The sequence below is a fragment of the Somniosus microcephalus genome, chromosome 2 (genome assembly GCF_052327205.1).
Source record: "Somniosus microcephalus isolate GS21.2 chromosome 2, FLI_Smic_1.0, whole genome shotgun sequence".
In the NCBI taxonomy this organism is placed as follows: Eukaryota; Metazoa; Chordata; class Chondrichthyes; order Squaliformes; family Somniosidae; genus Somniosus; species Somniosus microcephalus.
This window is the reverse complement of record NC_140988.1, coordinates 30,127,581-30,139,832: the sequence shown is the minus strand read 5'-3', so window position 1 is coordinate 30,139,832 and position 12,252 is coordinate 30,127,581. Positions and strand designations below refer to the sequence as shown.

Genomic DNA, 12,252 nt, shown 5'->3' with positions numbered 1-12,252 from the left:
TTTTAATCTGCTGAGGAGATGAAGGGTGTGTTTATATCCAGGTTAAAATACGCCTTTTGTGCTCAAAGATTTCATGTACTGTTTCAGCACACAAAAGAGTATATTTTGCAATTCAAAGTTGCTAATTTTATTTTCTAGTTAACTGCTTTTGGTTTTGCTCCAAGGAAACATCCTTTGCTAGTGACAGTCATTCTTAGAAAACAGAAATGTTTCATTTTAAGCAAAATGTAATCAAAGCCAATTTGAATCAAACCACTGTACACTGTAACATGCTCCCCTTTTGTTAACCTAACTTGGCAAGTTAATAACCAAAGCCTCTCAAAGTTATGAGGGAAGGAAAAGAACAAAAAAGGGAAAGCTCAATTTTGCTCAAATGTAGTTTTCAAGGAAACAGAACCCCTCAATGGTAAACGAGTTGCCTGATGAATTTAGAGTTCCATGCAAAATTATGCAACATAGAACTCCTGCGGCAAAAAAAAAATCTGCCAGAAAATGCCATATTTGTGATTCTCATGCCATTTATCTTCATGAAAGACCCAGACAAGCCAGCAGCCACGAAAACATTTTTAACATCCTGAGAGGTATGCATTTTCCAGTTTGCAACACATTTGGCCTGATTTCAAACTAAAACTCTATAAAATCCAGAACATTCTGTGCGGCATGGCAAGGCTGAGTGCTAGTGTCATGGAGCAGTGGTGGACATAGCTTCGAATCCACTTTTCTTGGTTCCCCAATCTGAGGTAAGTCATGCAGGGAGGCGCTGAGCAGAGGCTGCAATGACTCACAGTAAGGGGAAGAAGAATATGTAAGTGGAGAGCCACCAGGCTGCCCGTCAAAGCAACACTGGCAGTCATGTGGGAGCAGGTGCAGGTCACATGCCCAGTCCTCCCTGCTCCAGATTTCAAACAAGGCAAAGAATAAAAGGGGTGAAAATACAAAAGCAGAACTTACCTGAACACCCACATAAAAATAAAGAAAAAAGTCCTGTACATGTCATTAGTTGACCCATGGGATAGCACCGACGCCGTAACTAATCTTGAAAGGTACGATCCTTCCACCATTAAGTTCTTCAACCCTTCTGCCATCCATGCAAACAAGAACTCTCGTGGAACATCTTTCCTCACATGTCCTCCTTCAGCAGAGACAGTAAACAAGTGGCAGACTCTTCTCCCCCTCCCACGTCCACAAGGGCGCCCCTCAGCTCAGTTGATGCAAGTTGTGTTTACAGCACCAGTAAAAAGATCTAAGTAAGCTCAACACTTCCTCATCCGGAAGTTTGAGGAATTTCCTTTGCTTTTCAATGGGAATTACATAGTTCTGCTTGTACAATTTGATATAAACGAGTTAATGCTGGTGTAGACATTCTGTTGTCTTGCTTAAGTGGGATGTTCTGCCACAAGATGATGACAAATCTTGCTACGTGGCGGCCAACAGCAAGACTCAAATCTGCAGAAATGGTTATCACCAGACAAAAAACTCCAGAACCCAAATGGGAATTCATGCTTTACATAAATGACACGGTGACAAAAATAAAGTGCTTCTTTATCTCGTTCTACAGTCAAAATCTGAAAACTTAAAAAAGTGAGGATGGAGGGCTTGAGGTTTTTCTGCTGGCTACAGTAGAACTTTCTCTCGGACAAGAGCAAAACGGTGCATTACAACACGGGGTCTGTAAACATTCTTGTTCTGTGCTCGATTACTTAATTAAGATGAATGTAGACAAGTTCTTAGGTAGACCATTATTAACACCGTTGCAGCAATTTGCGTCACCTTGAGTGAGAGGGGAAAATTAACCACCAACCACCTCTCTTCCCACTGTGGGCAGTCTTGGTGTTGGGACAGGATCACAGATGTAGCGGTCATGAGGGCATGCACCCATCCAGATGGAGGAGATTTTGCAATGGGAGAATTTCTTTTAAAGACATATTGAATAAAATTGGAGTTTGTTTTATAAAGGTCAGCTTAATAAAAACACTTAGTTAAAACATTCAGAATTACAACATTTTCCTACAAAAAAAGTGGAAATTTGCAGCGAGGATGGTATTAAATTGCAGAATTGCAGCTCCAAGCAACAGCACTCACCCTCTCTAGGTCCTGCCGGAGGTGGGTGAAAAGCTGCAGCCGTCTGAACAAGACATCTTGCTCCTGCTTTGCCAGATTGTCCTCCTCGTCCTTTTTGGGAGTGAAGAGAGGCTTGTTCAAATTGCTCTTCCTTTTTCCTTTCCAGTACTGGTAAATAAAATCCACAAGTTCCTCGGATAACTTCAACTGCTGCGACACCTCGGAGATGCTGACAAAGTTATAAAATTCGTCCTCCAGTTGTTGGAGTTTTTGCTTGCGGAGGCTGATCCTTTGAGCCTCCTCCTGGCTCTGGTCCATGCTATCCAGGGCACTTTCCACAATGGCAGGTTTCTCCTGCATCTCCACAGTGGAATAGTTTTTGTTTCCCTCATCCGGTTCCTTGCTGCTGTGCTTCGGGCAGTAGGATTTAAACTTCACTTCATCGTTTTCCGCCAGAATGGTCTTCATTTCCAAATTGCGATCAAACGCACAAGTCACATGAAAGGCTGTTCGGCAGTTTTTCACTGAACACTACAAGCATTAAAAAAAAAGTCTAGTTAGGTTAATTTCAGCTGGTCACGTAGGCAATACTACAGCACTTGTTATTCCTTTGAAATATTTGCCTTTTACTCCTAGGGGGAAACGCCAAGAATATAATCAAAACTTATTAGCTATTATCTGCTATCGTCTTTTTCCTGTCCTCTTGTGCTTATTGCTGGAAGCAGTCATTTTCTGTATGCAATTTAATTAAAAATTAAATTAGGGAACTGGATCAAACAAAAATCTTTGAAGGAGGCAGGACAAGTTGATACGGCTTTATAAATAGAGGCTTCGAGGAAGGATGTCAAGACCTTGAAGAGAGTGCAGAGGAGAATGTTGCAAGGGATGAGGGACTTCAGTTATGTGGAGAGACTAGAGAAGTTGGGATTGTTCCCAACTCCCAAGAGATGGTTAAGGGGAGATTTAATAGAGGTGTTCAAAATAATGAGGAGTTTTAATAAGAGTAAATAAAGTGAAACTGTTTCCACTGGCGGGTGGATTGGTAACCAGAGGCCACAGATTTAAGATAATCAGTAAAAGCAGAGGGGAGAAAAGGAAAAATAAATAAGCAGTAAGTTATGATAATCTGGAATGCACTGTCTGAAAAGGTGGTGGAAGCATTCAATTGTAACTATCAAAAGGTACTGTAGTTGGAAATATACTTGAAGGGGAAAATTTTGCAGGGGTATGGGGAAGAGCAGCTAAGTGGGACGAATTGGATAGTTCTTTCAAAGAGCTGGCACAAGCACAATGGGTTGAATGGCTTCCTCCTGTGCTGTAAGATTCTCTCTTTCCCCGTACCTAGGCTAACTTATTCACATCCTCAGACTGCTATGTGTGCTGAACATAACAACATAAGAATTAGGAGCAGGAGTAGGCCATACGGCCCCTCGGGCCTGCTCCGCCATTCAATAGGATCATGGCTGATCCGAATCTAGACTCACGTCCACTTCCCTGCTCTCTCCCCGTAACCCCTAATTCCCTTATCTGCTAGGAAAATGTCTATCTCCATTTTAAATGTATTTAATGTTGCAGCTTCCACAGCTCTCTGGGGTAGCAAATTCCATAGATTTACTACCCTCTGAGTGAAGAAGTTTCTCCTCATCTCAGTTTTGAAAGGGCAGCCCCTTATTCTAAGATTATGCCCCCTAGTTCTAATCTCACCCATCAGTGGAAACACCCTCACCGCATCCACCCGATCAAGCCCCCTCACAATCTTATATGTTTCGATAAGATCGTCTCTCATTCTTCTGAACTCCAATGAGTAGAGTCCCAACCTACTCAACCTTTCCTCATACGTCAACCCCCTCATCTCTGGAATCAACTGAGTGAACCTTCTCTGAACCGCCTCGAGAGCAAGTATATCTTTTCTTAAATATGGAAACCAAAACTGCACGCAATATTCCAGGTGTGGCCTCACCAATACCCTGTATAACTGCAGCAAGACTTCCCTGTTTTTATACTGCATCCCCCTTGCAATAAAAGCCAAGATTCCATTGGCCTTCCTGATCACCTGCTGCACCTGCATACTAACCTTCTGTGTTTCATGCACCAGGACCCCCAGATCCCTTTGTACTGTAGCACTTTGCAGTTTCTCTCCATTTAGATAATAACTTGCTCTTTGATTTTGTCTGCCAAAGTGCATAACCTCACACTTTCCAACATTATATTGCATCTGCCAAATCTCTGCCCACTCACTTAGCCTGTCTATGTCCTTTTGCAGGTTTTTTATGTCCTCCTCACTCACTGCTTTCCCTCCCATCTTTGTATCGTCGGCAAACTTAGATATGTTGCACTCGGTCCCTTCCTCCAAATCGTTAATATAGATTGTAAAGAGTTGGGGTCCCAGCACTGACCCCTGCGGAACACCACTAGTTACTGATTGCCAGCCCGAGAATGAACCATTTATCCCAACTCTTTGTTTTCTGTTAGATAGCCAATCTTCCACCCATGCCAGTATATTACCCCCAATCCCGTGATTTTTTATCTTGATCAGTAATCTTTTGTGTGCTGCTATATATGCTGGGCAATTTACTTATAGCAATTTGCCCCTTGTTTTTAAAAACTTAAATGCTCCATCCTACATTTTTACTTTAAAAATACTGCAATGGCAGGAGTAATCATTTTTTGGTAACTCTTCTACAACAGAAGTGATGTGCAGGCCTGTGTTCTACCCCTTGGCTGAAACACTACCTAACTATTCCCCTCGCCCTCCCCAAGCATGTTTTCTTTTGTGGTCTGCAAGCTTCAAACATTTGTTACTTCCTTTATTTTTAAGAACATTTTTACCATCAGCCAATCTGCCCTCAACAGTTGTCTCCACTCCCTCTTCTTTTGATAATGTTGATGCAGTACGCTTCCACAAGCACGGGACGAGGCTGCAGTACTACAACGCCTCATCCAAGTAGCCATGCTATCCGTGTGAGCCTGGGAAATGAGCGCCGACAGACTTTTCAATTGGGGGGGGGGGGCTATTACAGACAAGCCTAATTCTGACCCTGCCCTCACCTGAGTTTCATACATCTGCACTCCAGCAAGGATTGTTTGATAATGATAAGAAGCGGGAACTGCCAACTTTACTGCCTTATAGCCACACCAGCCGAGAACAGCCAACACCAAAGACCAGGATCAAACCTATGAGCTTCCTGGTCTGTACGGTTCAGCTACTCACGAGATAAACTACCACAGCCATCCAAAAATCTTGTTGTGCTTATTTAATATTCTTTACTCAAAAAAGTATTAGAAGGTTTAAATACAGCCCCTCCCTCTATATTTTTCAAATTGTGCTCAAGGTGAAGAATGTTGGTGCTGGAGATTGGACCTCTTTTCATTTGAGGCACCCGGTGTTAGCATCAAGCACTCCCAGGTGAGTGTAGCCAGATGCAGATGAAGGCTCCCTCTAATCTGCCCCATGTGCCTCAGCAGAACACCCCACCACTGCACCAAAAGTAGCCAAGTTAATAATACTGTATAGCTAACCTAAATCAAAGTGCGTGTCACCTTTTTAAGTTATCTGGGAATATTTGGACTATAAAATAATTGAAGAGCCAAGTTTTCAACAACAACATAAAAATTCTTATAACCAACCCTAGAAAGCGCAGAGAAGCCAACTTAGGAACAAGATACCCAGGCGCAGGATACATTGGCTTTATCTCAACGTCAACATTGCTTCATTGGGCAGCAAAACAAAGGGAGCATTTTATTACTTTGAATTCCTAATCTGAGCCATATTCATCCTCTAGCTGCTGGAGTAGCAAACCAAGACTGCATAAAAAATGGCCACCGAGTCAACCTTTGGCCACTAACTGTTTTGGCTGGGTTGTTAATTAAGATGATTTTGTGTACACAGCTGTAGTGCCAATACAAATCGTGAATCACAAAAAGTATTTTCTATGAAGGGCAAAAGGCCAAACAAGATGGTGACTTAAAATGTGACTGAAAAGTAATAATTGACTCTAATCAATAGTGCACTGCACTGAGGAATAGAGGATAGCAGTTTCATCAAAAGGTCTTGACCTGTGTTCTCTCTTTCTGATCTATCTATTGACCCTCTATTCCCTACTAGGATATAGATTCGCTACTGGATCTAGTAATGAGAAATGAACCAGAGCAGATAAGAGAAGTAAAAGTAGAGGGACATCTAGGCAATGGTGGCCATAATATAATACGGCTTAGGATAATAATTGAGGACATAAGCATGACAAAGACCAGGGTACTAGATTAGAGAAAAGCTGATTTTATGGAGCTAAGAATAGAACTTGGGAAAATAAAATGGACAACAATATTGGCAAACAATGATGTAGAACAGCAATGGGAAACAATTAAAGCAGTGTTCAACAGAGCCCAGGGAAAAATATATTCAGCTAAAAAACAAGAACAAACTAAACTCTAACGAGGCACCATGGATGAATAAAGACTTAAGGGAAAAAAGTGAGGGCAAGGAAAGAGACATACACTAAGTACATGGACAGCATGACAAGAGAGAATACGAAGAGACTAGGAGAGAAGTAAAAAAAAACAATTAGGAAGGCAAAGAGGAACAATGAAATTAAATTATCGAGGAACATAAAACAAAACAGTAAAATATTCTACAGGCACATAAATAAAAAAAGGAAAGTTGGGATGGGAATAGGGTCACTAAGGGACAGTCAGGATATAATCACAGGCAGCGATAGCAAAATGTCAGAAATATTAAATAATTATTTTGCTTCAGTATTTACCAGGGAGACGGATCAGATGGACACAACATCGGAAAATAAGATTAGAAATGATGTAACCACATTTAAAATAAAAAGGGGAGAAATATTTAAATAAACTAATCAAACTCAAAAAAGATAAAACCCCTAGTCAGGACAGATTGCATCGCACACTTTAAAAGAATCTCGGGAAGAGATAGCAGAGGCACTATTACATATAATTAATAATTCGTTAGAAAAAGATGCAGTGCTAGAGGACTGGCGGATAGCTAACGTTTATATTTAAGAAGGGAGATAGAACATATCCAGGGAACTATAGACCAATCAACTTAACATCGGTAGTAGGAAAAATAACGGCATCCGTACTAAAGGAGAAAATAGAAAAACATTTAGAAACCAAAAATACAATAATGAATAGTCGACATGGATTTCAAAAGGGAAAGTCTTGCTTAACCCACCTCATTGAATTCTTTGAAGAGGTAACAGAGAGAGTAGACAAGGGTAATGCAGCAGAAAGGAACAGGAGTCGGCCATTTAGCCCCTCGAGCCTGTATCGCCATTCAATGAGACCATGGTTGATTTACGACCTAACTCCATATACCTGCTTTTGCTCCATATCCCTTAATACCTATGGTTAACAAAAATCTATCTCAGATTTAAATTTCACAATTGATCTAGCATCAATTGCCATTTGCGGAAGAGAGTTCCAAACTTCTACCACCCTTTGTGTGTAGAAGTGTTTCCTAATTTCACTCCTGAAAGGTCTGGCTCTAATTTTTAGAATAAGCCCCCTCGTCCTAGAACCCTCAACCAGTGGAAATAGATTCTCTCTATCTACTCTATCTGTTCTCCTTAATATCTTGAAAACTTCGATCAGATCACCTTTTAATAGATGTAATACAGGTAGACTACCCTTTATCCGAACTTCCGAAAACCGAAACCCTCTAAAAACCGAAGGTTTTTTCGTTCAGCGTAAGTCGTGCGCACGACAAGACCAGAGTGGCGCACGACTTACGCTGAGCAGGGCAGAGTAAGCCGTACGCACGACGCCGACCCCCACCGCCGACCCCGACCCCCACCGCCGACCCAGACCCCCGCCGACCCCCACCCCCGACCCCCCGCCGACCCCGACCCTTTCGGATAAGGGATAGCCTTTATCCGCACTTCCGAAAACAGAAAACCTCTGAAAACCGAAAGTGGCGCAAAACATGACCCGACGCCGACCCCCGCCGCCGACCCCCACCCCCGACCCCCCGCCGACCCCCACCCTTTCGGATAAGGGATAGTGTATCCTTTATCCGCACTTCTGAAAACCGAAAGTGTTTTCGTTCAGCGTAAGTCGTGCGCACGACCCCGACCCCCCCGCCGACCCCCGACCCCCCACAAATTTCCCAGTCTTATAAAATACCTTCCGAAATCCGAAATTTTCCGAAAACCGAAACACGGCTGGTCCCGAGGTTTTCGGATAAAGGGTAGTGTACCTGTATATCTAAATTTCCAAAAGGCCTTCAATAAGGTACCACATAATAGACTAATGAATAGTCAGAGCGTGCGGAGTCAGGGGACAAGTAGCAGAATGGATAGCTAGCTGGCCGCAAGACAGAAAGCAGAGATGGGGTAAAGGGTAGCTATTCAGAGTGGCAGAAGGTGGGAAGTGGGGTCCCACAAGGATCGATGCTGGGACCACATTTATATTATATTAACAATTATATTTATATTAACGATTTAGACTTTGGAATCAAAAACACAATTTCTAAATTTGCAGACAACACCAAATAGTCAATACTGAGGAGGACTGCAACAAATTACAAGACAACAGTAATAAACTTGCAGAATGGGCATATAATTGGCAAAAGAATTTCAACATAGGTAAGTGTGAGGTATTACATTTTGGTAAGAAAAATAAAGTCACATATTACTTGGAAAATAAGAATCTAAATGGGTAGAGGAGCAAGGGGATCTGGGAGTACAAATGCACAAATCACTAAAAGATGCATCACTGGTCAATAAGGCCATAACAAAAGCAAACCAAGCACTAGGGTTTATTTCTAGAGGGACAGAATTGAAAAGTAGGGAAGTTATGCTGAACTTGTATCAAACCTTGGTAAGATCACACTTGGAGTACTGTGTTCAGTTCTGGTCGCCATATTATAAAAAAGGATATAGAGGCACTAGAGAGAGTGCACAAAAGATTTGCAAGGATGATACTAGAAATGCGAGGGTATACCTATCAGGAAAGGATGAACAGGCTGGGTCTCTTTTCTCTTGAAAAGAGAGGCTGAGGTGTGACCGAACAGCAGTCTTTAAAATTATGAAAGGTTTTGATAGAGTGGATACAGAGAGAATGTTTCCACCTGTGGGGAAGAGCAAAACTAGAGGCCGTCAATATAAGATAGTCACCAAAAAATCCAATAGGGAATTCAGAAGAAACTTCTTTACCTAGAGAGTGGTGAGAATGTGGAACTCACAACCACAGGGAGTAGTTGAGGCAAATAGTATAGATGCATTTAAGGGGAAGCTAGATAAGCATATGAGGGAGAAGGGAATAGAGGGTTGCGCTGATAGTTAGACGAGGAAGGATGGGAGGAGGCTCAAGTGGATCATAAACGCCAGCATGGGCTGGGTGGGCCGAATGGTCTGTTTCTATGCTGTAGATTCTATGTAATTCTATGTATATTCTATGTAGATATGTTGAATTGTACACATCAATTTGGACGTCTGTACTTTGCTCACTGGATGCCGACAGTAACACAAACACTCCATTAAAAAGTATTTGTTCTGGGCTCCCTCCACAGCTCTGTGATGTGGTACTCAACCATTCAGCCCAGGAAGGTCCCAAGTTCGATCCGCAGCATTAGCCGATCTCAGCTAGAGCAGCAGTATGGTATGGGCGCTACAACTTGCTTCAGTACTCTGGATTAGGCCAGTTTCCCTCCAAATCGCTATCCAATGCTGGAAATACACATATGTGGATGCCAGGCAATGACAAGATCGAGTTTCGGTGTGATGGCCTCTACCACTCATTGTCTAGGTGCGCACATCAAGATGGCATCAGCCAATATTCATTCTAACATTTGTAATTAGTTTATATGAAGCGAATTTAACTCAAGTAACTGGATGATATGAACCGGTTTAATAAAACATCTATAATACACTTGTATCTGGATTTTAGTCAAGTATTCGTTTATTTTCCTGCCGATTAATTCAGCCAGATAGCTATCTTACACAGCTTAATTATTTCTGCTTATCTCCGGCCTCAGTGCAAAATAGCTTTTCCCTCATTTAATGGGATTTTAACCTCCTATTAATTCATACATCAAAGTTATTTGATGTGACACAGTTGCTTGAAAAACTGCTGTAAAATAATTGTGATTTTATTCCAAACCTGAATGCAGGCTCCAGTCTTCTCAGTACATAGGCTGCACACTAATGCCCATCTGCTGGCAGGGACATGCGAGACCTTTGTTATGGGCTCCATCTTTTCTGGGCAGCCTATGCTAACCTAAGTAAGTAAGCAAAAACTTTGTAAACTTAACCAGAATGATTCCTCTTTCTTTAAATGTCCACAGGTAAGGATCACTGCAAGTGCAAGGCAGTGAATACACAGGCGCAGGATACATTAGCTTTATCTCAACATCAACATTGCTTTATATTTCTTTAAAAGTTCCAAATCTAAGCCAAATCTCCAGAAGATAAAAAAAATTTAAAAGTCCATCTTGGCTTCAGCTTGTGACTGTAATTCTGAATATAATCCAGTTGGAATTACACATCATGAATGGACTAAATGTAACGCCTCGTTACGGGGATAGGGTGGGATATGTGTTGGTGTAGGGGTTACGGGGATCGGGTGGGATATGTGTCGGTGCAGGCTCGATGGGCCAAAATGGCCTCTATCTGCACTGTGGGGTTTCTGTGATTCTGGTTAGTGGTTTTAGAGGCAAGTTCTTGCTGCTACTAAGGCTTGTCTTTTCACCATAAAGAAGCATTTTGCAAATATTGGAGCGTTGGCATATGTGCATATGTTTATTTTAGAAAAATAAACTCCCTTTATATTTAAAAACAGCAACACAGTAAGTACTAAAAAAAAAGCATCAAGAGACAGGCAGGCTACCTGGCTCCAGTCATATTTTTTTGCACCCTCCCCGATTGTAAAATGGCTGGAGGTGGTACCTCCGAATGCTCAGACTTGGATTCTGTGTCTCAGCATGAAAGAGGCGAAGTTGCCGTAGTGCAAGCTGGTACTAACAAGCTGTGAGAAGAACTATAAAAGTACTGCTGCAGCCATGGGGTGTGGAGGAGACAGAGCCAGTTTTCAATCTCCATCAAACCATCCAGGAGATGCTGTTTGGAGGCTGGGTGCTTCTCTACAGAAAGAAGGGAAACTGGACAGCGAGTTAATCCAGGCACGTGCCGCCTGCCATTCTCTTGCCTGGGGACTGGTGCATAGAGGAAAATAACAAGAGTAGATAATATAGCTTTAGACTAAACAAAATTACTCCTGCACATACTGAAGATACTATATGTGCGATATCTTAACTATTTACATATGTCACAGACACTGTTGCAAATACTTCCTCTTCACCAGAAAGTTGACAGTATTTGTCCAACCGAGAGTACACTAATGTGTAGCACATGGGCACATAATTCACTGAGTAACTATGGGTTCATGTTCCTGTGGGGAGTGATATTCCAAGTTCACATAACCCTAAAAATCACAAATGGTCTCAGTAGCTGCTGGTCAACAATCTAATTGGACCATGCCCAACTAATAAAATTATCTTCTAACAACTTGATCCTATATAGTCACAAGCTTCGTGAATTAAGTTTGAATTACAAGCTGTGGTGAACCTAGGAGCCCAATCACCACAAGGAGAAGGAACAGAGGATTGCTAGATTTGGGAAAACATATTTGGCAAGTCTTTGTTCTTACTTTTCCCTCTTTAGAGTCTCTCCACTTAAATCCTACTTTATAGGGTAGATTAGACATGCTCCCAGGCCCTAGCAATGATGTTCTAAAGTCAGGCACAAAGAAGTGGACAAGGGTACTGGGTGACTGGCCCTCCAAATGTAGCTCAGTCCTTCCCACTGTGGCTTAGTCTCAAAGCCTGGCATCCATTTCTCTTTCCATCACTAACTTTTCCAAAAGCTGCGGTAAATCTGGATTTCACTAAAAGGGGAATTTCAAACTAATTTGCAGCCTAACGCTTTCACGGCGTTGCATGTTGATTGCTCCAGTGGACTATTCCATGCCACTAGGATTTAGCTTTATTGAACAACTTCATGAATGTCTGGATGGTCTGAGGAGATTCTGGACCAAGGATTCCCTTTACCCAGAGGAGGTGGGTTATATTTATTGGTACAAAGAAACAGGACCAATCCACTTCCTTTCAGACTGTCACAGTGATTGGTGTTTCTGGAACAACCAACCATGAAGGGCCATCACAACTTTAATTAA

The 12,252-nt window shown here is 42.0% G+C and overlaps 1 protein-coding gene across 3 annotated transcripts in view; it reads right to left on the bottom strand.

The window, feature by feature from the left end:
- The window catches only part of jade1 (jade family PHD finger 1), a 168,271-nt gene that overhangs the window by 37,803 nt on the left and 118,216 nt on the right, over window positions 1–12,252 (bottom strand). For all 3 annotated transcript variants that reach the window (XM_086008365.1, XM_086008357.1, XM_086008373.1), the window contains 2 exons: window positions 10,183–10,299; window positions 2,083–2,592 (listed from right to left, as the gene is read on the bottom strand). In XM_086008365.1, coding sequence (XP_085864491.1) covers window positions 2,083–2,592; window positions 10,183–10,299 — 627 coding nt within the window. The remainder of the gene's footprint in view (window positions 1–2,082; window positions 2,593–10,182; window positions 10,300–12,252) is intronic.